The following is a 27,432-nucleotide window of genomic DNA, read 5'->3' as shown; positions in this document are numbered from 1 at the left end:
TCTCTTGGATGATCTGTGATTCTTGCAAATCTTAAGTACTTTAGGACAGTTATCTGTAATAAAAAGGTAAGGATAAAGGTTTTGGCAACAGTAGAGTTGTGGCAAGGAAGGTGTCAAGGCAGTGCTGTAAAGAAACAATTCGGTAGCCATGGTGATGACACAAATAAAAAGCTGGAAGTGTTCATCTCAAAGTCCAATATGATAACAAGACTAGTACAGTTTCAATTAGCCTCAGAAAGTGGCTAGAGAGAGACAGAATCAGTGACTAGGAGGTAGAGTATGAGGGAGGGATTATAGACAATCACTTGGCTATTAACAGATTTTAGCTAAACCAAGTAGCTGCTTCTAAATACTGTATGCATAAGCAGTTTAACATGTTAGACAGTGGAGGAGTTACAAGTAATGAATGATAGGATATCACTGTGCGAGTATGAAACCAATGCACTTCTGAGTGGGGTCTCTGAATGGTAGCTTGTCCAACAGAAATAGTAATAGCCAAGGATAAAACCCTTGTACAGCATGGATCAGGACATAATTGCCATTACTGAATATAGAAGAATGAAAGCAGGTGGGGGATATGTATGACTAAAGTGCCAAATTAATATTCCATCTCAACTTCCTGAGATCCCCACCAATATAGTGCACAGCTTTAGTTTCAACCAAATCAGTGCTCCAGATCTCATCATATCCTTGGTCCAAAACAGAACTTTTAGAGGAGAGATGAGAACGATTGCCCTTGACATCATAGCAGCATTTGACCAAGAAGCTCTGCTAAAACTGACATTAATAGACTAAGGAAAAACAATCTAACGACTGGGGACATGTTCAAACAAAGTAAAATTGTAGTTGTTGGAGGTCAATCATCTCAAATCCAGGATTTCACTGCTGGAGTACCTGACTGTCCTAAGCCTAACTAATTTCAAATACTTCCCTGCCCTCAAAATGCTATAAGTGACGATATTTGCCCAAGTTTAATTCAATTCACAACTACAGAAAATTAAATATTCCACATCCACATCTATAGATAGGAAGACCTAAGCAACATTAAGATGTTTGAATTTAAGATAATTGAAACATGCCAGACAATGACCATCTCCAACCAAAGAAATTCTGAGCACCCAGTCTTGACATTCAATGAAATTATCATTGCAGAGTCCCTACCATCAACAAAATAAAGGTCACCACTAATCAGAAACTGTACCATCCACATGAGAAAGTAAACACAAGAGCAAATCAAAAGTTGGGCATCTTGTAATAAATTACTCACTTCTGTGAGACCTCCAATCCTTTCCACATTTAAAGGCATGAGTATTCAGTGTGATAGTACAGTGTTGTGTATGTGTACTACCTACCATGTGCATACCAATTATTTCAAGTCATTCAATCATACACGTATAAAGTTAAAAGAAAATATCATTCCTCTGGGGCCAATGTGTGTACACAGCACATATAGTTATGATCCAGCACATACAGTCACAAAATAATATTAGCACAACTGTAATTAGCACTTGTCCGGGCAATTCTGACGATATCCCCAGGCTGACAGCCTTTACCATCAAAGACCATAAAGACAGTAGGAGCATGTGAACATGGCCTGCTGATTCCTCTCCAAGCTGTACACCAGCCTGATTTGTTTAATTATTACAAGTCTTTCATCATTGCTAGATATATATTCTGGATTCCCTATCTAATAGCACTATGATGGTATCTTCACTAGAAGGACTGCAGTAATTCAGGAAGGTACACTTACGTGCTCATTCGTGCAAACAGCTACCTCCTAGCTAATCTACACCATGTTCCGCTGCTGGACTCTGCATACACTCACTGGAATTCTCCAGCATTTAAACAGGGACAATCTGGACCGAACTACGCCAATATTTGATTTATTCAGAGCTCATTAATTTGAATGAAGATTTTATTTTGAAAAAAGGTAAGAATACGTTACGGGGGGTTGATTATTAGTGCATATAGATAAGCTTTTAGTTATCTGAAAGGGGTTTTCAACAACTTCTGGGGAGCTAGAGCATAGTTATACAGCAACAAAGCAGACCCTTTGGCCTTCTGAGCCTACACCTCCCTATAAACACTCATTTACACTAATCCAATTTAATTCTCCTCCCTTTCCCATTAATTCAAAGTTCAAAGTAAATTTATCATTAAAGTACATATTATGTCACCACATACAACCCCGAGTATCGTTTTCCATTCAAGGGCATTGGTATTTCCATTCAAGGCCATGATGCAACCAGTCAATATACTCTCCACCACACATCTATAGAAGTTTGTCAAAATTCTAGATGTCATTCTGAATCTTCGCAAACTTCTAAGGAAGTAGAGATGCTACACTGCCTTCTTCGTAATTGTAGTTACATGCTGGGCCAAGGACAGATCCTCTGAAATGATAACGCTAAGGAATTTAAATTGCTGACCCTCTTCACCTCTGAGCCCCAGATGAGTACTGGCTCATGGACCTCCATTTTCCTGAAGTCAATAATCAGCTCCTTGACCTTGCTGATATTGAGCAAGAGGTTATTGATGTGGTACCCCCTCAGACAAATTTTCAATCTCTCTTCTTTATACTGATTCACAAAGATGTCAGAGCTGAGGTTTGGTTGATTTGGCTAACAAGAGTGGTGTCATTAGCAAACTTAGATATAACATTGGAGCTGTGCTTAGCCTCGCAGTCATAAGTATAAAGTGAGTACAGCAGGGGACTAAGCACACAGAATCCTCTCTAGATTCTCCCATTTATCAAGCACAAGCAACAATTTATAGTAGTCAATCTTCTAATTTTTATTTTTAAGCTATTTACTATGTATTACTTTTAAAATTTTTTAAAGTTTTTTAATGACATTCAGAAACATCCTTGCCATATAATAAAAATATTTTCAGCTATTCCACTTAATCTGTTGCTTGAGCACCTTTTACCCACCTTTTACCACATAGGCATATGTTGAATGGCATTATGAGGCTTTCCTCCAACAAGCTCATTTTACAAATAGAAACACTGTACTGCATCATAATTGCTGTACTTCCATAATATCCAGATCACTGTAAAACTAACAAGGGGACAAAGGAACACAGCAATACAGAAAAAAGTAGTAACAAAACAAGATTTTTTTTTGTAGTTGTAAAACCAAGCCCATAATAAGAAATAGATGATGACTGAATGTTAAGGCCATACCAGGAATGCTATGGTAAGAGTTTTCTAAGTTTACTGTCATAAAGTAGAGTAAAAATATCATGAAAATTAGCTTGCAACAGCAGCACAATATATTACAAGCATGACAAACAGAAGTTAAATCCACAGAAATTACATTTCAGCAACATGACAAAAATAAGTAAAATAAACATAACATCGCTGCAAGTTGAGAGAGAGAAAAAAAACTAGACCATAGAACATTATAACATAGTACAGACCCTTTAGTGCACAATGCTATCTGATCTTTACACCTACTCTGTCAATTTAACACTTCTTTCCTGCATAACCCTCCACATTTCTTTCATCCGTATTGCCTATCTAAGTGTCTCTTAAATGTCACTTACGTATCTGACTCAACTACCATCCCTGTCAGCGTGCTACACACACCCACCACTCCATGTTACTCAGCTCTGACATCTAACCTATACTGTCCTCCCATCATAAAATTATGCCTTCTCGTATTAGCCATTTCAGCCCTGGGTCAAATGCCCTGGCTTTCCGCTCTATCAATGCTTTATAACTCTGGAGCAAAAAGCAGCACAGTATAGGCATTTCAGCTCACAATGTTGAGCTAAACTTTTAATCTATTCTAAGATCAATGTAACCCTTACCTCCTCCATTTTTCTATTTTATATGTACCAATCAAAGGTTTTCTTAAATCCTTCTAGTGTATTTGCCACTACCACCACCCCGGCAGGCTATTTCATTTATTCCCTGTTCTCTCTGTAAAGAATTTACCTCTGACACCTCCCGTACTTTCCTCCAATCACCTTAAATTATGGACCCTGGTATTAACCATTTCAATCCTGGGTAAAGGTTTGGCTATCCACTCTATCTATGCCCCTTTTCATCTGGTACACCTCCATCAAGTCACCTCTCATTCTCTTTTGCTCCAAGAGAAGATCCTTGGCTCACTCCAACCTATCTTCATAACTGATGCTCTCTAGTATAGGCAGCATCCTGGAAATCTCTTCTGCAACCTTTCTAAAGTTCCACGTCCTTTCTATGATGAGGCAACCAGAACCAAACCCACTATTCAAAGAATGGTCTAACCAGGGTTTTATAGAACTGCAAAATTATCTCACAGCTCTTGAGCTCAATATCCAATTAACGAAGGTCAACACACCATAAGCCTTAACAACCCTAGCAACGTAAGCGGCACCTTTGAGGGATCTACCAACATAGACTGCATAATCCCGCTGTTCCTCCACTCTGCTAAGAATGCTACGATTAATCTTGTATTCTGCCTTCAAGTTCAACTTTTCAAAGTGTAAAATTTCACTTTTCTGGGTTAAACTCCATTTGCTATGGTTCAGCACATCACTGTAGCATATCAATGTCCTGCTGTAACATACGACATTCTACACAATCCAAATCAGAATTGTTTAATATCACTGACATACAGTATGCTGTGAGGTTTGTTGTTTTGCATTAGCAGTATAAAGCACACACAGAAAAACTATAACTTACAATCAAAATATACATTCAATAATAAAGTTGCCACTGAGTGCTCGTTGTCTTCTGCTGCTGTAGCACATCCGCTTCAAGGTTCAATGTGTTGTGCATTCAGAGATGCTCTTTTGCACACCACTGTGTTACACGTGGTTACCTGGTTTACTGTCGCCCTCCTGTCAGCTTTAACAATCCTCGCCATTCTTCACTGAACTCTCTTGTTAACAATGCATTTTTGTCCACAGAACTACTGCTTAGTGGATTTTTTTTTTGCTTTTTGCACCATTCTCTGTAAATTTTAGGGACCACTGTGTGTGAAAACCTCAGAAGATCAACGGTTTCTGAGATACTCAAACAACCCTGTCTAGTACCAACAATCACGGTGAAAGACACTTAGATCACATTTTTTCCCCATTTTGATGTGTGGAACCTCAAGACCGTATCTGCATGCTTTTCCAGCAAGTAGTGTAAGGAAAGCAAAATTAGTGAGGCAGAGTTCATGGGTTGGTTCATTGTCCATTCAAAAATCTTATTGGAGAAGAAGCCGTTCCTAAAACATTGAGTGTGTGTCTTCAGACTCCTCTACCTCCTCTCCGATGGTAGCAATGAGAAAAGGGCATGTCCTGGGTGATGGGGGGGGGGGATCCTTAATGATGGAGGCAATGCCTTCTGTAGATTTTCTCAATGCTGGGGAGGCCTGTGCTCATAATGGAGCTGGCTGAGTTTGTAACCCACTGCAGTTTTTTCCAGTCTTGTGCAGTGACCTCTCCATACCAGTCGGTGATGCAACTAGTTAGAATGCTCTCTTCAGTACGTCTGTAAAATTTTGCTAGAATCTTTGGTAACAAACTCCTCAAACTTCTAATGAAATATAGTCCGGACATGCCTTCTTTGTAATTGCATCAATACTGCATGTTGGATCCAGGATAGATTTTCAGAGATGTTGGCACCCAGGTATTTGAAACTGCTCACCCTTTCAACTGCTGATTCCTTGATGAAGAGTGCTGTGTGTTCCCTTGACTTCCCCTTTCTTGAAGTCCACAAACAATTCATTGGTCTTACTGACATTGAGCACAGGGTTGTTGTTGCAATATCACTTAAGCAGCTGATCTATCTCATTCCTGTATGCCTACTTGTCACCATCTGAGATTCTGCCAACAACAGTTGTGTCATTGGCAAGTTTATAGATGGCACTTGAGCTGTGGCTAGCCACACAAACCTGGATATAGAGAGAGTAAAGTAGCAACTTAAGTACATAGCCTTGAAGTCCCCAGGTATTGACTACCAGCGAGGAGATGTCATACCTGAGGGGTCCCCAACCTTCTTTGCACTGCGGACCAGTTTAATATTGACAATATTCTTGCAGACCGGCCGACCCGGGGGGGGGGGGGGGCCCCCAGGGTTGCCAACGGACAAGAGTAGCAGTCGGATACATTGTGTTTACCCCAAGAAAGACTACCATGACCATGAAGCCTTGCGTGGGCACCTGTGTACGCATGCGTGTACGTGCCAATTTTTTTTCTACAAATCGTTTTTGGTGATTCTGTTCGGGGGGGGTTAATCACAACTGGAATATAGGTGATAAGTGGCTAATACACTCAATTTCATTTCTAAAAGGGTTTATCTAACGAATTTAATATTAAACACACAGCGCATACTTTCCTCGCATGAATATAGTGATAAGTCAATTATCAGGGGAGGACAGGGGAGCTTGAAGTAAGTGTTGAAGGAACTTCCAGTAGAAGTGGTAGAGGCAGATTCAATATTATCATTTAAAGAGAAATTGGATAGGTATGTGGACAGGAAAGGAATGGAGGGTTATGAGCTGAGTGCAGGTCGGTGGGACTAGGAGAGAGTAGTGTTCGGCACAGACGAGAAGGGCAGAGATGGCCTGTTTCCATGCTGTAATTGTTATATGGTTATATAAGTCATTTATCAGTCAATAGCATCATAACATTTTAAGTAACGTTTGGATATTAAACACACAGCACATATTTTCCCCGTATGAACATATAAAATCATTGCAACACACCAACATCGCTGAATCAGTGGGAGCCCTGGCTTGTTTTCCTGCAAGAAGACGGTGCCATCGAGGGGTGATGGGAGACAATGATACTCGAAGGGGGTTCCTTATGTCCAGTCTATTCCGCAATTTAGTTTTCGTTGCATTCATTGCAGAGATATGTTGGAAATGGAAGCAATGTTTTCAGTGCTTTCGTGCCTATCTCAGGATATTTAGCCTTGACTTTGATCCAGAACGCTGGCAGAGATGTTATGTCAAACATACTTTTCAGCCCGCCATCATTTGCAAGCTTGAGGAGCTGATCTCCTTCCCACGCTGACATGGATGACGCGCGGGTACTGACCTTGTGTGCGTTCAAGCTCAACAGTGGGCATGACAGAGAATGAGGAAAGGTGCAGCTGACTCCTATCGCCAAATCATATCGTTTCCTCGCGGCCCGGTAGCACATGCTTTGCGGCCCGGTGGTTGGGGACTGCTGTTAAAGCTGATCCATACTGACTGTGGAGCTTAATTAGCCAGCAACTATCCACAATACCACCAACCTTCATTTCATCTACAAGCTTACTAACCCACCCTTCCACTTTCTCATCTAGGGCTTATATAAATATTAGAAAGAGCAGGGATCCCAGAACAGGTCCCTTCAGTACATGGCTGGTCACCAACCTCCAGACAGAATATGTTTCAACTACTACCACACTCTGCCATATACTGTGGACAAATCAATTCTGAATCCAGAAAGCAGAGTTTCCATGGATCCCATGTCACCTGACTTTCTGAATGAGCGCCTTACTAAAATCCATATACACCACATTCACTACTCTAGCTTCATTATTTGTTTTACAATTTCCTTGAGGAATTCAATCAGGTTCGTGAAGAACAATATACCCTTCACAAAGGCATGCTAAATATCCCTAATCAGATTATGCTTCTCCAAATTCTTGTAAATCCTGTCTCAAATAAATCCCTTCCAATAGTTTGCCCACCACTGATATGATACTCACTGGTCTATAATTCCCAGGATAATCTCCATTACCTTTCTTGAATAAAGGATTTATCATTTGTTACTCTCCAGTCTTCTGATAGTCTGACATAGTGTTTGGGATTTTCAGGTTGGTTCAAAAACCTGGTGGCAGTGGGAAAGAAGCTGTTGTTGAACCTTGAGGTGTGGGTCTTCAGACTCCTCAACCTTCTGCCTGATGGCAGCAGCAAGATGAGAACATTGCCAAAATGTTGTACATTTTAATGATGGATGTTGCCAACTGATTTTTGAAATAGATGGAAGTATTGCAGATGTGTACTGAAAAGCATCATGATTAGTTTAGGAGAATGGGCAAAGAAGTGGTAGATGCAATACAGTATAGGGAAGTGTATGGTCATGCACTTTGGAAGAAGAAATAAAAGCATAGACTATTTTCTAAATGGAGAGAAAATTCGAAAATCTGAGGTGCAAAGGGACTTGTGAGTCCTTGTGAAGGATTCCCTAAAGGTTAATTTGCAGGTAGAGTTGGTGATGAGGAAGGCAAGTGCAATATTAGCTTCATTTCGAGAGGACTAAAACATAAAACATGGATATAATGTTGAGGCTTTGTAAGGCACTGGTGAGGCCTCACTTGGAGTACTGTGAGCAATTTTGAGCCCCTGATCTAAGAAAAGATGTACTGACATTGGAGCAGGTTCACAAGATAATTCCCAGATTGAAAGGCTTGTCATATGAGATGCATTTGATGTCTCAACCTCTCCTCACTGGAATTCAGAAGAATGAGCAGTCACCTCATTGAAACCTGTCAAATGTTGAAAGTCTTCAATAGAATGAATGTGGAGAGGATGTTTCCTGTGGGAGTCTCAGAGGACACAGCCTCAGAATAGAGGGTCATTCTTTTAGAACAGAGATGATGAGGAATTTCTTTAGCTAAAGAATGGTGAATCTGTGGAATTTGTTGCTACAGGCAGCTATGGAGCCAAAACATTAGGTATATTTAAGGCAGAGGTTGATATGTTCTTGATTAGCCACAGCATGAAGGGGTACAAGGAGAAGGCAGGATATTGGGGCTGAGAGGGAAAATGGATCAGCCACGATGAAATGGTGGAGCAAACTCAATGGGCCAACTGGCCTAATTCTGCTCCTATATCTTGTAGTCTTATGATGATGAAAATGATCTTTAAAGAAATTCCTCTGTAGACCCGGTGCATAAATATGGAAACTCATCACCAAATAAGGTGTATAGAAATCTACTTCGAAACATTACTTCAAGAAAACTATAAATTTATCAGAAATGTATCCTTTTCTGCTGAATTCAAGGTGATTTCAGAGGTGGGTAAAACTATAGGACAAAAATTGAGAATAAGTGGTAAAATATTTGGAGGGGATCTGAGAAAGATAATGAGTAAATACATTTTTCATCTTCTCATTTGTCTTAAATGGACTCCTCATTATTCTGAAACTCTACACTTGGTTCAAATCTTCTCTGCCAGAGTAAACATCTTGTCTGCATCTAACATCTTAAAGTATTTCCAGGTTTCCCGAGATCCTCTCAATGTCAGATAATATAGTTAAAATTTTTAAAAAATTGACGGAACCCTGTTTCTTCTCTTGCATGTGGCCTGACCTATTGCGTGTTTGCAGCATTTTCTGTTTTTATTATGGTAGAGAATGCAGATTCAGTCTACTCAGTCTCCCCTCTAAATGTCAACTTATTCGCAATCCTTGGATACAGCTTAGTGAATTTTCACTAATAAGTACATAATTTCTTGGCTAGGGAGACAGTTGTTGAGGTGCAGTCTCAGCAAGGCTCTATAAATGGCTACTTTATTAAGTAACTCTTGTTCCACTGAGGGGCCACTGAGTATACGTTTGTTCTTCTGCTGCTGTAACCCACCCACTACAAAATTCAATATATTATGCATTCAGAGATGCTCTTCTGCACACTATTGTAACACATGGTTATTTGAGTTGCTGTCGCATTCCTGTTAGCTTGAATGATTGAGGGAATTCTCCTCTAAACTCTGTCATTAGCAAGACATTTTTGCTGCAGAACTACTGCTCACTGAATGTTTTTTCATTTTTCCACACCATTCTCTGTAAACTCTAGAGACTGTTGTGCATGAAATCCCACAGATCAACAGTTTCTGAGATACTCAAATCACCCTATCTGGCACCAACAATCATTGCATGGATAAAGTCACTTAGATCACATTTCTTCACCATTCTGACGTTTGATCTGAATAACAACTGAACCTTTTAACCATATCTGCACGCTTTTATATTATCCAGTTACTGCCACATGATTGGCTGATTAGACATTTGCATTAACTAGCATGTGTACAGATCTGTTTAAAGTGGCCATTGAGTATATGCTTTTGAATATTAACTGTTCAATCTCTCAACATTTATCAAGCATGGTGCTTTAATGCTTTGTGCCCCATTTTTCCATCATGTGATATTCTTGTTTAGATTAGAAGTAAAAAGGCATATGGATCCCACATCGTATGTAATAACGCTGATAATATTTACACACTTAAAACTGCAGAATTAAACTATTGGTAATTAACAAAGGTTTCATTGCTTGTCCAAAGTAAAACAATCCAGTCACAGTAAAAAGACTCAAACATGAGGAATTCTGCAGATGCTGGAAATTCAAGCAACACACAACAAAGTTGCTGGTGAACGCAGCAGGCCAGGCAGCATCTCTAGGAAGAGGTACAGTCGACGTTTCGGGCCGAGACCCTTCGACGAAGCTGCCTGGCCTGCTGCGTTCACCAGCAACTTTTATGTGTGTTACTGTAAAAAGACTATTCTCTTCAGATTTTGTTTCACAAGTCAAATTGTCCTGTCCATCATCAACAATGTGTGCATTTCCTCATACTTTTTTCCCTTGAAGACAGTCACTGGCTGCTCAATACAAAACGTACTACAGGTGCACATTCCTTTATCCAAAATTCTGAAATCCAAAAAGCTCCGAAAACTGAAGTTTTTTCACCAACAGCTGACGTCACTCAGGTGTGACGTGGCAGCACTAGCAGAGGCCGTCAGACGTCAGTTGTGGCTCAATGCTTGTACTGGTTACACGTGCATTTGCTGTTCACCGATATTTTGTGTTCACTGTTGACTTTGTGTTTAATTTCATTGTGAAAATGTCAAAAAGAGCTGCAGATACCCCTATGGGTAACAATGAGAAAAAGAGAAGGAAACATTTATCATTATCAATAACGCAGAAAGTGGAGTTATTGCAGAAGCTTGATCGTGGTGTGTCTGTGCAGCGTCTTACTGGAGAAAATAGTGTCAGACCTACTACTGTATATGATTTTAATAAACAGAAAGACAAGTTACTGAAGTTTTATAGTGACAGTGACAGTGACATTCTACATTTATTCCAATAAGTCACTTACCATGTGTTTGATTCGGTTCGCTTGGAGCTGTATATTTTCATGTTTTATTGAAGGTTTTTGTTGGAAATAATTTTTTTTTCTTTTCATTATTCCCTAAACAATACAGTATAACAACTATTTACATTGCATTAGGTATTATAAGTAATCTAGAGATGATTTAAAGTATATGGAAGGATGTGCGTAGGTTTGGTTTACCGCCGGGTCCTAAAGTTTACCACTCCGAGACAGGTTAAGTAAGGACTTAAGTATACGTGTCTTTTGGTATCGTGGGGGGAGGGGGGGTGAGTCTGATATCCGAAAAATTCTTAATTCCAAAATGCAACTGGCCCCAAGGATTTTGGGTAAGGGATTGTGGACCTGTAATTGCTAAGTAGGCGAAGTAGAGAAGACATTCATGAATGGAACCAAAGCTCATCAGGTGCATGTACAGTATTACTATACCTGACCACACCAATACATCCAAATGCAAACAACATTATGTGTGGGGGTGTTGGTTTGCATTCTTAGGAGATGGTGTGCAGTGTAGCTTTCACATAAATGATACATTATCTGCACATGTATCAGGAAATTAAAGCTTTGAAAATATTTATTTACTTACTTACTATTTCACATAAGTTTCATAAGACCCAATTTTGTTCTGTGTTCTAGAATTTTTGGTGGTGATACATTAATTTTGGAAGGGTGAATTTCCATTATTCGAACTGCTGTACTACAAGGGTTGCCTATAAACAGTTATTCCTCTAGCTGCTGGACTGATACTTAGTAATAGCTAACTATGTCTGTCACAAGAGGCAACTCTTCATGTATGATCACGTCTTTATCTTAAACATCTACCAGTGAATGTTGAAAATGTTGATTATAAAAAATAAAAGGTGGGGGGGAGAGAAAGGTTATAATTGGTAATGTGATTAACCAGAATCATAATACTAATGCTGATTTTGTCAACAGAAAAAGATACTGGAATGTATGAAATACTCTAAAAATAAACTGAGGATAGAAAAAGTGAGCAACAAATATTATTTAACAGAGAAAAACACCACTGAAAATATAGCTACAAGGCAAGCCTGCTTAGAAGACTATTTAAATAACTCCCACAAACTATGGTAAATAGGAACATGCAGTTCCCTTTGGGAATGGGAGATTTAGGATAGCTGTCTCAGATTTACAAACACAGTATGTCAGAGGAACTCAGCAGATCAGGCAGCATCTATGGAGAAGAATAAACAGTCAATGTTTTGGGCTGAGACTCTTCATCATGACTGAAAAGGGGGAAAATGCCAGAATAAGAAGGTGGGTGGAGCGAAAGCTGTACAAGCTGGCAGGTGATGGATGAAACCAGGTGAGGGGGAAAGTGGGTGGGTGGGTGGGGGGCGGTGGAAATGAAGCTGGGAGGTGAAAGCTGGAAAAGATAAATTGTTGTTCTTATTTTATGCAGCAGTGATAGAAACGAAGATAATTTAATGGCATTTAGTCATTTTTTCACACGAAAGCAAATAAAGAAAAATATAAGCAGCACACAAAATGCTTGAGAAATTCAGCACTTGTTTGTGAAAGAAAAATATAAATAGATCACCTACCAACTGGAGTTGTTGTGAACTTCTGAATGCCATATACTTCATTCTCCAACACCGTGCTACATTTAGGTTCATTCAGAATTTTGTGAAAAAAATCAGTAATAAAGTAAACCAGCTCTGTTGAAATAACCTGAGTCTTTATGCAGGAGAAAGAAATCAATTTTATTGTTGCTAAAGTAGTATTATGCTAAGCATTTTCTGAGGGGTGATGAATGGTGAACTGGCCTGCAGCATAGACCAAAAAAGGGGACAGTGTAAATTGGCAATCTAATTTCATACATAAATGTTCTTTTCCATTGAAGTTTTAAGGATCAGAACTGTTCTTTGAATCTCAACCGATTGCCCACTTACCATATTAAATTGGGCTATAGTGACTTAAAGCAGGAACAATCTAGGTTGTAGAGGAGAATTGGGCTTCATTTGTAAAGCCCAATCCAACTGACATCGTCTCTGGTTCAAATGATACTGAATTATGGTACCAGAATGAGGTGGGAGCTGTATCTTCCCCACCTTGTGTGCCAACTTGCTGTATTATTAAAAATTGCTGTAAGTGATGGTAATATTGATTTCCCCTGCTGTATAATTCTAACTACACTTCCTCAGTCTGTTTGGTGAGCCTTAGGGAACACAGACCTGATTGAAACAAGTTTCCTGAGTTGTCACAGTATGAATCAATTTTATTTATTTATTTCTTAATATGTCTCTTACTCCATGGTGAGGATTGGTTAACAGCAATGTGATTACATAGCCGTGAGCTTTACAAAACTGAAATGAATTTCTCAGAAATACTGTTAACTCATACCAGTGGCATAATTACAGCTTACACGAGTCCTGTCCTTTTGAAAACATTGAGATTATTTTCTGAAGCCTTTTGTCCCCCATTTCAGCCTCAGTTTTAATCTTATCACCATGAATTGTAACTTCACATTTGCAAAGTTTATATAGGGACATATATAAACACATAATATAAGCACAGATCTTGTGCCCCATTATAGACATCCTATTTTCTGTAAGATTTAGGTTTGGAAATAAATACTTGCTCATTAAATGTGGACTTCTCTTTGGGAATATACTTGCTTTAGTGAGTTAGAATATAACAATATATGTAATCACTCAAAACAATGATAAAAAAGTCACTTTTTTCTGTTATCTGCAGAATTTCTTTGAAGAAAGAATTTATGCAATCTCAGTTGTGCATAGGATCACACACAAAGTGCCAATAATAATGCTAATTAGTATTAAATTGTCTGCCATACACAAAACTATACTTACATTAGTATTTATGACATTAGAGAAAGGTTATTCTTGCAGGGAGCTGACACTGATTGATCACTTCAGTTTCATGATTTAGATCTTTTTATCCCCTGGATATGTCAAATGCCTGCACAACACTATTGCATAACACCTGGCTGCAGATTACTTTTAAAATCATATCCTAAATCCAATCTTAACCCATCTACTTTTCGTGTTTCATTTAAAAATATTAAAATGAGTGACCAGCGGCTAATGTGAAACAAAACGATTTGCTTAAGTGAACTCAAGATTAACCAGCCTGATGTCACTTTATTTCTTGCGCTGTATTTTTCCTGACTTCAGTGATGAGTTCTCTTGCCCTGTACACAAACTATTATGCACTTAATAACAGTAAAGAATAAATGATCGAAGTAAAATAATTAACAGCATAGGATCTTTCATTTCACGAACTGACCAATGTCACACTAGCCACTGGCAATTCTGCCTCATTCTTCACTAGAAGAGTCCTCCCACGTCACCAGTTTCATGTAAATGTGGTCAGAGGCTCTATATCAGGTGGCTAGGCCCTCACTATTAAGATGCTTTAATCATACTATGCACCTCTATTCATCCATTTGAATTCTTTAGACCATACCTTTCTCAGAATATGTATAATCTTTATTCTACGGATGTTTCTAAACAATTTAACTGCTTTGAAAAGACGTACAATCACAGGTAAATTTTGCATCACTGTGAAAATCTTTTCCATTTCCAAACATAACAAAACTACAACTGCATCAATCAATACTTAAAATGTTCGTTATTTGACCTGTCCAATTTCATTCAACAGATTGGGGATAGATTTATCAAGCACCGTCACTCTGTTCACAAGAAAAGGTAGGATCTCCGGGAGCTACCCTTTTCAATTCAACCTCCCATTCTCATTCTGACATGATTGTCCATGGTCTCCACTATTGCCATAATGCGGCCAACCTCAGGTTTGAAAAATACTTCATATTCCGTCCAATGGCATGAACGTCGATTTCTCTAACTTCTGGTAATTTCACTCCCCTCCTCCTTCTCTCTTTCTCTATTCCCCAATCTGGTTACCTTTTTACCCCCTTCTCTTCTCCACACATGCATATCACTTCCTCTGGTTCCCCTTCTTTCCTTTCTTCCATGGTTTACTGTCCTCTCCTATTAGATTCCTCCTCCTTCAGCACTTTCCCTCTTCTATCTACGCCCTCCCAGCTCCCTACCCCTTACCTCCTCTGCCACCTACCCATCTTCCCCCTCACCTGGTCACATGCATTACCTATCAGCTTATATCCTTCCCCGCCCCCCACCTTCTTATGCTGGCTTCTGCCCCCTTTCCTTTCCATTCCTAAAAGTGTCCAAGCCTGAAATGTCGACTGTTTATTCCCCTCCATAGTTGCTATCTGACCTGCCGAGCTCGTCCAGCATTTTGTGGGTGCTGCTCCATGGTCTTAACAAACCTTTCAACAAATCAATTATATTGTTGTATCAGTGAATTAGTGTTTATTTACATTTGAATGATCACAAACTCGAGAATTATTTTAAAAAACGTAACCTTGAACGTCTGACTTGTGAGTTAAGCTCAAATTTGGAAAGCAAATAAAAACAGAACATACAGGAAAGGGACAACTATGACTGGCATTTCACTTCATTAACAATACTTAAGCTTTCAAGGTGGAAATATGCCTCATCTATGATACCATAACATGCAGTTTCAAAAATAATTCCAGCTACTATTTTGAACACGAATTTCATCCACTATCTTGAACGTCAATGTGGGGAAAAAAGTGCCTTGTGCCAGAATTACTGTCTCCTTCTCAGAGCGATGGTCTAATTTATGTGGATAAACATAATTTTAATAGATAGCTTTCATTTATAATCTCATTATGACAGACACAATACCACTGTATTCTTCGTAAGGACAACAACAAAATAAGGGAAATTAGCATGTTCAATGGGGAAGTGAGAACAGGATCTGAGCTGTTGCGTACAGAAGATTGTAATCTAACACATAATAGGTCTACTAAATTTGTGTGTTGTCAGCCATGGTTACTGCTTTAAAGCTAAAAGCAGTGAAAGTATACCATGATGTCAATTGTCTCACCTTATAAACACTAGTCAATTGAAATATATTAAAAGTGTGTAGCATATTCAAAAGCAAAAATGGGGGTGGCAAGGTTCCACAGTGGTATTACAACAGTGACACGGGTTCAATTCTGCCACCGTCTGTAAGGAGTCTGTACATTCTTATGATCACGTGGGTTTCTCCCAGGTGCTCAGGTTTCCTTCCACGTTCAAAACACGTACGACTAAGTAGATGAATTGGTCACACAGTTGTAAATGGACAGCGCAAGCTCATTGGGGTGGAACAGTCTGCTACCACACTGCATCTCTAAATAAATAAAATCTTACTGATATTTTCCATTTAAATCATTAGATACCTTGGAATTGAATAAAGGTGTTTCATGGGTAATAACTGTCAGGACTATCGCTTGGGAAAGAGAAAAGGAAGATGTTGAAAGCACTCACCATAGAGAGTGGTACAATAGCCCGGATGTCCTTTTGAATCACAGTTAATTCTGTCACCACTTTGTCAGAATCTGGAGGAGGATTTTTTCCACGGTAGTCAACATGCCACATAATTCGTCTTGTCACTGACTGGCTGGTAAAATTTTCCATTTCAAAGCTCAATTGAATAATTTCATTAGGCTGAGCAGATCCTCTGTTAAGAAATAAAATAAATTTTAGATTTTTGATTCAAAATATTAAAAGTTTAAAAACTTTACAGCTTTAATTTACTTATATACTTGATTTTATACATGCCTTATAAAAACAGAGCCCAGAAAACTCTCAAATCATGTTATATTCAATAATAATAATTATTTTATATCATTTTTCACCAAAGGCAACACAGTAATGAGAATACACACAAGCCCATTATCAAGCATGAGTAATAAAATATTTTTCTTTACTCAACATAGTCAATTTACTATGCAGCTAGTTACCAAACAAGTTTGGTATTTACATTGAATCAGCATAACTTGCTGACATAAACACTGCCAACCTGCAGGCTCTATCTCACATCTATATTAAAATATTGTAGTTCAGGGACGACTGCTGTAAGGGTAAACACACTATCAAATCCCAAGATAATACTTGAATCCTGACATTCTCCGAAATGGAAACAATCAGTTGGATAGTGATTTAATTCAGCGAAAGGGATGGTTATTATTACTTCGGAGTACAGAATAGGCTATAACTGTGTCAGAGAAACATAATTATTATTTCTAAAGTTATGCTTAACCTGTTCTGCAAATTACTTGAAATATTAAATTTCAAATTGCGAAAATCCAAGAATCTGCCATCCAAATAAAATGACATAGCAATGAAAATTGCTACAAACTAAAATTTAGTAACTTATTTTTGTTATAAACTAGTGTTTTATACATAGTAAATTAATAAAAATTGAAGCCACACTAGTTCTTACTAATGGCTACATTGTAATAAGAAACATTACTCAGGAGCTATGCATGAATAATTAAATACTATTTTTCCTACTTAATACACATCTAACTTACTACTAGGTTGGTTTCAAAACAAATCCTGTCTGACTAGTTGGCCTCTTTCCCTATTGCTCTTTTTTTCCTTATCAATTTTTGTTTCCTTAATTCTACAAAAACAAACGACCTCATCTTTCACCATACCAAATTTATTAGCATTTTAACTGCCCACTCTATAAGGCTGCCAATATCTTCTTCTATTTTGGTGCAGTTTTCCGTGTGATTCACTACATGCCATGTTTTGACTCATGAAGACTCGAGTCTATCAGTTTAATTGTGGGTAATGTATGTATGAAAATGATGTTTTATTTATTTATTTTATTTATTGGGATACAGCCTATTGCTCTTTGGCCCTCTGAGCCATGCTGCCCAGCAACCACTGATTTAACCCTAGCCTAACCAGAGGACAATTTACAATGGGCAATTAACCTGATAACTGGTGCGTCTTTGGACTGAGAGAGGAAACCGGAGCACCCAGAGGAAACGCACACTGTCATGGAGAGAATGTACAGCACCTATAAAATGTATTCACCCCCCCCCCCGGAAGTTTTATGTTTTATTGTTTTACAACATTGAATCACAATGGATTTAATTTGTCTTTTTTGACACTGATGAATAGAGAAACTTATTCATGTCAAAGTGAAAACAGATCTCTACAAAGTTATCTAAATTAATTACAAATGTAAAACACAAAATAATTGATTGCATAAGTAGTCACCCCCTTTAATATGACACTCCAAATTATCGCTGGTGCAGCTAATTGGCTTTAGGAGTCACATAATTAGTTAAGATGTCATAGCTACATACAGACCTGTGTGCAGTCAAGGTGTTTCAACTGATTGTAGTAAAAAAAATACCCCTGTATCTGGAAGGTCCAACTGCTGGTGAGTCAGTATCCTGGCAAAAACTACACCATGAAGACAAAGGAACACTCCAAGCAACTCCACAAAAAGGTTATTGCAAAGCACAAGTCAAGAGATGGATACAGGAAAATTTCCAAGTCACTGAATATCTCTTGGAGTACAGTTAGGTCAATCATCAAGAAATAGAAAGTATATGGCACAGCTGTAAATCTGCCTACAGCAGGCCATCCTTAAAAACTAAGTGACTGTGCAAGAAAGGAACTAGTGAGGGAGGCCACCAAGGGACCTATGACAACTCTGGAGGAGTTACAAGCTTCAGTGGATTGGATAGGAAAGACTGTGCAAACAACTGTTGGCTAGGTGCTTCATCATTCACAGCTTTATGGGAAAATGGCAAAGAAAAAGCCACTGTTGCAAAAATAAACTCATGAAATCTCAGCTAGAGTCTGCTGGAAGACATGTGGGAGACTGAAATCAGCTGGAAGGAGGTTCTATGGTCTGATGAAACCAAAATCAAGTTTTTTAGCCATCAAATTAAATATTATGTTTGGTGTAAGCCAAACACCGCACATCATCAAAAACACACCATCCCTACTGTGAAGCATGCTGTGGGGATTGCCCATTGTAAAGCTTGTGAAGGTAGAGGGTAACATGAATGCAGCAAAATACAGGGAAATTCTGGAGGAAAATCTGATGCAGTCTGCAAGAGAACTGCGACTTGGGAGAAGATCTATTTTTTCAGCAAGACAAGCTTAAAGCCAAAGTGACCCAGGAATGGCTTAAAAACAACAAAAGTTAATGTTCTGTAGTGACCAAGTCAGAGTCCAGACCTCAAACCAACTGAGAATTTGTGGCTGGACTTGAAAAGGGCTGTTCACCCCTGATCCCCATGCAATCTGACAGAGCTTGAGCAGTTTTGTAAAGAAGAAAGGGGGGAAAAAAATCAGTGTCCAGATGTGCAAAGCTGATAGAGACCTATCCACACAGACTCAATTGCTGCCAAAGGTGCATCTACTAAATACTAACCTGATGGGCTGAGTAATTGTGCAATCAATTATTTTGTGTTTAATAATTGTAATAAATTTAGACCAATTCATTTCACTTTGACACGAAAGAGTCTTTTCTGTTGGTCAGTGTCAAAAAGCCAAATTAAATCCACCATGATTCAATGTTGTAAAACAATAAGACATGAGAACGTCTGGTGGTGGTGGGGGGGAGTGATTAATTTTTATAGGCACTGTATAACCTCCTTACAAACAGCGGCCAGAAATTGCATGTTGTATGGGGGAAATTATGTGTCACGTGTTTTTTATGTACAAAACCTGTTCAAGAGCCCACAAAATTAGGAGGTCCGTCCTTAATAGAACATGCAAAATATAAGGAACTTCAGAAATACAGCAAGGAAATAGTCCTTTCAGCCCACTAGGTGTACTCTAACCATTAACCACCCCTTTCGACTAATCCTCCTTCTTATTTATCCCCACATCCTCATTAACTATCTCTAGATTTTCATTCACCTACTAAAGGCAATCTATAGCGGCTGTTTAACCTACTGACCCATGGCTTTGGTATGTGGGATGAAACACATGAGATCAGAAGGAAAACATGCAAATTCAATACAGACAGCACTCTGGGTTAGGACTGAACCCAAGTCTCTGATACGATTAGCTGTGGCACCTGTCCCGTACATTAGATAAACTCAAATTATGTTATCACTCTGGAGTTCTTAAAGGGGAGTCAACATTGAATACAGCATTCTTGAAACCAATGTACCATTTGAGAGTAATAAACCTGAGAAAGGATAGCCCATGTTATTGATGTAGTCCTTGAGATTATGATAGAAAAAGTTGAAATTCAGAAGAAAGACCAGGACTTTTGTAAACCCTCGTACCACAAAGTGCTTAAAGTCAAGGTGGAGTTTATCATTATATGAACAAGTACACGACCCTCCATTGATCGGGGTCAACCATGGATGTTGCATCCCAGCTATCTACGTGGTACCTGGGCAGTTCGATATGAAGAGCAAACTGTTATCCATGCGGTAGACCCCCCGCCCCCACTCAACGCAGCTGATGAATCAAAAGGAACAGCAGAAAACGATACAGTTTGGCACCAGCAGCATCGCAGGAAATGCCAGTCAGTGTTGAACTCAACATAGGGACTGCCTTAGGGACTTCAACTCTGGACTTTTCCTCAAGGTTTACTTCCAAAAACTTTCCCATGACTGGATACAGTCACAAGGGAGCAGAGGTTTGTAATCAGAGTTTTCCTTCTCCCAAATGAGCTGCTAACTACAGCTGACAAGCCCCATCTACCTGAAGGGATTGGTTTTACAGCACTAGTAACCCACCTTTCTCCCTTCCTCGTCAATAGAAACAGTTCAGCAGGGCTTAGTAGCTAAGCCACATGTGAAGACCGGGAGCTGGTCTTGGTTGTCAGAGGCTATTTGAGATGCAGGCTATTGGGAGCATTTAATAGCAATGGGAGCTTATCCCCTCTACTCCTCCTCCACCGCCCCACCCCTCAAGCTATAACATTCTTAATGTATATACTGGGGTAATGAAAATCTTACTTGCAACAGCATCAAGGCACCATAGCACTAGATACACAACATTTGCAAGAAAAAAATATTTATACATAATGTTTACAAGAAAAGAAAACACAATTAGAACAACAAACAAAAAAAACTCTGTATTTCTCATTCCAGATATACAAAAAGTACCACCTGGTCAGGTCTAGCACCATCTGTTCTACTCCAAAGAACAAGACAACAACATCATGTCAATAAATCCAACAGTCATATCCATCAGCATGTCTGTGTACGAAAGAACATGGGGTATTTAGCAGTGGTAACTGGTGAGCAAACTTTGCTAGGCTAGACAAGAAAAATACCTGTTGTGGAGCAAACTTATAACCAGATGTAATTAGATTGACACATCTGGTTATAAATAAGGAAAAATTGAGCCAGTTTGATGAGTATCAGCACATAAATAGTTGGGGCAATTTACATGAAAACTTACACAAGATACCTGGAGATTCAGGATGTGGGTCTAGCTCCAACTTTACATAAGAATTGCACGCAGCCAAGAACCTATTCCTTCTAACATGAATGAGGCAGACAGCTCTATGTTAGTACTTAAACCACACATGATGTAATGTCTGATAGACTCCACTGATAAATGGACAGAAGCTACCAAATGTTTTGGTTTGTAATCCAAACTCTGATTCCACTGTTGCCATGGTACTTGAGTATGTTTTGGAATTCCAATAATCTTTAGCCCAAAGGTGCTGCTGGATTTGTTGACACACTCCTTTGGGGGATGCGGGGGATGCAGTGAAAACAGGCAGTCTCCTCTCAGAATAAAAGGATTTGCTTGCTCATCAATATTGCTTCAATTATGCTCCTTCAGTTGTCAATCAACCAGATAGCCCAGACTGGTGCTACTTGTACTGCTTTTGATGTGGTCCAAAGTTAGCCTCTCTGGACACAGTGCTGTTTACAGTCATCCTTCATAATCAGTTGCAATATCCTCCATTCTAAGGGACCAATTACCATGAATTTGTCTGTGCCACTTAAGAAGCACTGCAAAGTTGTAGCAAGGTAAAGGCAATGGAGGACAGGAATCAATAATTGCATGAGTTCTAGATTTGCTAATTATTTGTATGCAAATATTCATGCTGATTTGCTTACAGCAAGATGGGAACTTGGCACCTTTGGGTTTCAAATTTGTTCTTTGTCAGGTATCATTGAACAGGTCAGCATTTTTTGCTCATCCCTACTTGCAACTGTGGGTGGTACATTAGTGATGGCCTTCCAGTCCGGGAATTCAGTCTCTCTCAAAAGAATACATACTAATGATGGGGCATAATTTCTCAGTGAATGAAACTGATTAAAGTGAAACACTTGTCTGTAGGATTGCCACTCTTAATCCTCAAAAGAATAAGAAATGGATTGAATGGCCTTTTAGACACCATTGATGGCTCAGATCAGCTACTCTTGTCAATTTACATGTTATATCGAAAAAGTTTTTTTAGTGGAAAAGAAATGAATTTCTGCTACATTGGACCACTCATTTAGTCAACCTATGAATGTGTGTTTAATGTTTTAGAATGCACAGTCCAGTACTGAATTTTAATGCACTATTACAGGCCTGGTCAATCCTTCATTTATCTGCCCTTAGACCGTGACTGATATTAATCTTCTCCTTGGTGGTCATGTTGCATTCTTTATTGTTGGCTGAGAACAACGCTCATGCAAACATGTTGTTCTGATCCATTGTTGTTCTTGGTCGGAATCACTTTGCATAATGAGGATTTCTGCCTTTGTATACTTCTGAAGCAGAAAGATATTAGATTTCAGTCAGCTTTCTTCATTACTTTGAGGAATTATGTCTCTTAACTGCAGACAGACTCAGGCTATGTCTACACTACACCGGATAATTTTGAAAACACCGGTTTCGAGTAAAAACGATAGGCGTCCACACTAAGCGTTTTTCAAAATATCTCTGTCCACATGAGACGGATATTTGGGCGAATCTCCTACTGGGCATGCGCAGGACACACAGAAAACAAGCGAAGAGGAAACGATATACTTGGTGCGCGTTTGTCCAGTTACAGAGTAGAAAAACTTAAAAGGAATTGCTCTTGGCTCTCGCGCAGGAGGACTTAAAACTAAAAAAAACAAATACTGGAGCGTATGGAGGCAACCGACAGCGAGTTCACGGACAGTATGACCCAGCTGACGACGAACATTGAAAAACTGACTAACTCCGTTGCATTAATAAAGCACCTTGTTAAGTGTATAAAACATGTTTGCATCAGTGTTATCTTGTATTTCCATACAATGTTACATTAGGCTGTTACACATCTATTGTCAGAGAAGTACTTGCATAAATAGGTAAAGCATCTTCTTACAAGCAAGGACAGAAAACAGGGCAAAGTGAGTATACTTATTTATTCAGTAAGCTATGGGTCAAAGTATTTGGTGAGTACATTTCTAACTCTTCTAGCTTCAGTCTCATTGCTGTCTGTTCTGAAATTGTTAGGTTCTGCGAAGTGCAGAAACAAATATCGCTGTGATGATTGTACGCTCTTTTTGGCGACAATAAAGTAGTAGTAATAAGAAGAAGAATAATAAGAAGAAAACAATGAAATGCTGCGCTGTCGCCATCTGTTTTGGCACGTCATGACAGCGGTTTTAAAAATCTCCGGTTACCTGCAACGGATATTAGGTGTTTTCAGATTTATTCACTCTGGAGACCGTTTCTGAAAACCTCCATTTTCGGGGGCTGAAAACGCCGATTCAGTGTGGACAGAAGGTCAAAACGAAGAGAAAAGGCTGCGTTTTCAAAATTATCCGGCGTAGTGTGGACGTAGCCTCAGAAAGTCAGTGGTGGTTTGTCAAAATTCTAAATATATCTGTGGAATTCCAGAAATCTACAGTTGTTAGTTTTTGTGCCCTTCTACCTTTTGGCCAAAGCAATCTCAGTGAAGAATCTGGACACTTTTCATGCTTTCAATGGCAGAAAACCTTTAAGAGCGAAGTAACCAGTAGACTACTAACTCTGTGGTACAATGTGCTTTGGGTCCCACACACTCCATTCTCGTGATTGCCAATCGTCAGTAACATTGCTACGCATCATCTCCACTGCAAAAAAAATGTTAAATTCTCTTATCAGCCATACTTTGTGGTAAATCAGCACTGGTACTGAATTAGCACTCTCTTCAATCCCCAATCCCACCAAGCATAGTTTCTGTACAAACTTTCTACATTTTCCAGCTCTTCCAGACAGGGTAGGTTTGTCTCATCTTCTTAAGCATAGGAAGAATCATAAGGCACAAAGGCAATTCATCAATCTATCATATCAGATCCAAGGTCAGTCAAGCAAGATTTAAAAAGCCATGATTAAGGACGCTACTGTCAATCAAGCTCACTATGCCTCAAAATATAAAATAAGGCCTTGTGTACAACAACAAATAACTGCAGACATGGTTAAATCATGTGACATTTTTGAATCTTGTCCATTGGTAATCATACCCAGTCGGCTTCCCAATGTGACACAACTGCTTTAAACTTGTTTAAATAAAAAGAAGAAACTGATTTTCCCCATTTGCACTGAACATCCTTTGATCTAGACTATACAGGTAAATTGTGTGGTGTGTCTGTCCAAGTTTGTCTGTGTGTGTGGCTGCCCATGTACGCATTTGAATGCTGCAGCAATAATCTAGAGGATATGGTTGATGATTTCCCTCATAAATTGAGCACATGTATGCATCGACATACTCCTGGCACTGATGTATTTGGCCAATTCCATTGAATGTCACAGAATCTCCCCAGATTATGAAAAAATCTGATTTACAGAAATTCGACTTTACACAAATTCTCCTTCAATTTGTAAAAATATTTTTTTCATTATATGAAAGTTGTTACAGAAATGCAAACACCTTCAGGAGTTATGGAATGGTAGTTAACAACCAATCAACAAAAAATTGTTTACATGTAACCTCCCCACAGTAATCAGACAGCATTGTCTCTTACAACAAGTAGGCCGCTTCAAATATTTGTTTCTATTTACAGTATAGATGTAAAATACTTTATCAAACAATACAACATCTAGTGATGCTTAAATGCGATTAAAAATAGCCATGGGATGAGGAACATTCTGATTTTGTATCATTGTAACTACACTAAAAACTACCATCTCCGTAACACTAATCCAGCGGTCCCCAAACACTGGGCCGCAGACCGGTACCAGGCCGTAAAGCATGTGCTACCGGGCCGCGAGGAAACGATTTGAGTCAGATGGACCTTTCCTCATTCCCTGTCATGCATTGTTGAACTTGAACATAGGGTTGCCAACTGTCCCGTATTTGCTAGGACACCCCGTATATTGGGCTAAATTGGTTTGTCCCATACGGGACCGCCCTTGTCCTGTTATTCCCCCACTAACGTAGAGTGTTCCTATGAAACCTTTCGTGCCGAAATGGCGTAAAGCGAAGAAGCAATTACCATTAATTTATATGGGAAAAATGTTTCAGCGTTCCCAGATTCAAAAAATAACCTACCAAATCATACCAAATAACACATAAAACCTAAAATAACACTAACATATAGTAAAAGCAGGAATGATATGATAAATACACAGCCTATATAAAGTAGAAATAATGTATGTACAGTGTAGTCAGGAAGATTAAGCCAAAACCGATTTGTGGGAAAAAAAATTGGCACATACGCGCATGGGCACACAGGTGCCCGCGCGAGCCTTCATGGTCATGGTAGTCTTTCCTGAGGTAAACAGAAGTGTCCTGTATTTGACTGCTACTTTTGTCCCTTATTTGGGAGTGAGAATGTTGGCAACCCTAACTGTAAAAGACATGTTGAGGTGAGTTTAACCTTACTTGAACACCCTCCACCGCCCCCATTGGTCAGTCCGCAAAAATAGTGTCAATATTAAACAGGTCCGCGGTGCAAAAATGGTTGGGGACCCCTGCACTAATCAATAAACTCCAAATCCTAGGTCTTGATATCTTCTTCTAACTGGATCTTCAATTTATTCACTTGCAAACCCCAGGCAGTATGGATTGGCAGAAACATCTTCTCCATAATCACCATCAGTATGTGTATACTACAAGTCTGTGTGCTTAGCCCTCTGCTTATACTTACAACTGATACTGGCCTTATACTTACAATTGAGGCTAAAGCCATATTCAAGTTTGGTGATGACACTGTCGTTGGCCAAATCCAAGGTGGTAACAAATCGGCATACAGGAGAGAAATCGAAAATCTGATGAAGTGGTACCACAACAACAACTTCTCACTCATCATCAGCAAAACCAAAAAGCTGGATGCTGACTACAGGAGGAAGAAATTGGGGATCCATGAAGCAGTGCTCATTAGGGATCAGAGGTGGAGAAGATCAGTAGCTTTAAATTCCTGAGTGTCATCATATCAGAGGATCTGTCCTGGGACCAGCATGTAAACACCATTTCAAAGAATGCAAGGCAGCGCTTCTACTTTACTAGAAGTTTGCACAGATTCTGCATGCCATCTAAAACTCAGACAAAGTTTTATAGATGAGCAGTGGAAAGTATCTGGACTGGTTGTCTCAGTCTGGTATGGAAACACCAGCGCCCAAGAATGAAAGAGTCTGCAAAAAGCTCATAAGGTTTCTTTCGATATTGTATTGTATTATTTCCATATTATATCCTGTACCTAATGCAGCTCCCTGTATTGCTGAATCATTGTTTCAAGCTTTTACAACATAAATTGGGCAACAGGATAAGATTTGGTTAAAAAGAAAATCAACTATGAATTTCACCAGAATAAATGTGATTTAAAGCACAAAGCCCTGCATATTTAAATAAGTAACCCCCCACCCCTCACCGAGACATCTCCTTATATACCCTCTTAGTGAGCAGGGCATGGGGTAGAGGACTTAATGTTTGATCTATTGGCCTTTTATGATTGGTTTACTGCTGAAATGTTGCAATCAATATCTGTAAGCATGTGACTGTTTCCCTCCATCGATAATACCTGACCTGCTGAATTTCATAGGTGTTTTGTGTGTTGTTTGCAATTGGGCTTGACTTTGAGCTAAAGACTCATAAAATAAACTTGCTGATTCTCTGAGAGGATTGTGTGGACAAGGAAAAACATGGATTTTCAGATTTTCAGCACTGTATATGAATTTCAAGGTGAAGATACTTTGGCACATGAATCCAATGATCTCACAGAGAAATAGATTGTAAGATGTGTACAAAATAACAAGTTCAATGGACTTGAATTTTGTTAAACTGCCAAAATTGAGAATTACAGGTGTGCTGTGGAGCAATAGTTGTTTAATATATTAAAGTGATAGACATGACATTTAGTCATGTAGATTTTTGTTTCAATGAGCTACACAGTGCATAAAATCTATTGTGAAATGCTGTCAGTGCTTTGCCATGCATAATTGTACCAAATGTGTAGCACCATGAGTATAACACATAGATGAAGCAAACAGAGCATTGGTGGGGGTAGGGTGCCAATTCTGGTACAATGTTTAGTGTTAGTATTTTCCCTGTGAAATTGATTCAGGTGTGTGCATATAATAAGTTTGAGGAT

The 27,432-nt window shown here is 39.0% G+C and overlaps 1 protein-coding gene across 1 annotated transcript in view; it reads right to left on the bottom strand.

Annotated features, from left to right (window-relative positions):
• Positions 1 to 27,432, bottom strand: part of tmem132e (transmembrane protein 132E) — a 588,387-nt gene that overhangs the window by 224,278 nt on the left and 336,677 nt on the right. Inside the window, exon 4 of the mRNA XM_063031251.1 lies at positions 16,436 to 16,628. Coding sequence (XP_062887321.1) covers positions 16,436 to 16,628 — 193 coding nt within the window. The remainder of the gene's footprint in view (positions 1 to 16,435; positions 16,629 to 27,432) is intronic.

This window comes from Mobula hypostoma, chromosome 23, assembly GCF_963921235.1.
Source record: "Mobula hypostoma chromosome 23, sMobHyp1.1, whole genome shotgun sequence".
Taxonomy (NCBI): domain Eukaryota; kingdom Metazoa; phylum Chordata; class Chondrichthyes; order Myliobatiformes; family Myliobatidae; genus Mobula; species Mobula hypostoma.
Note: the sequence above shows the minus strand (reverse complement) of the source record. Positions and strands in the feature narration are given on the sequence as shown.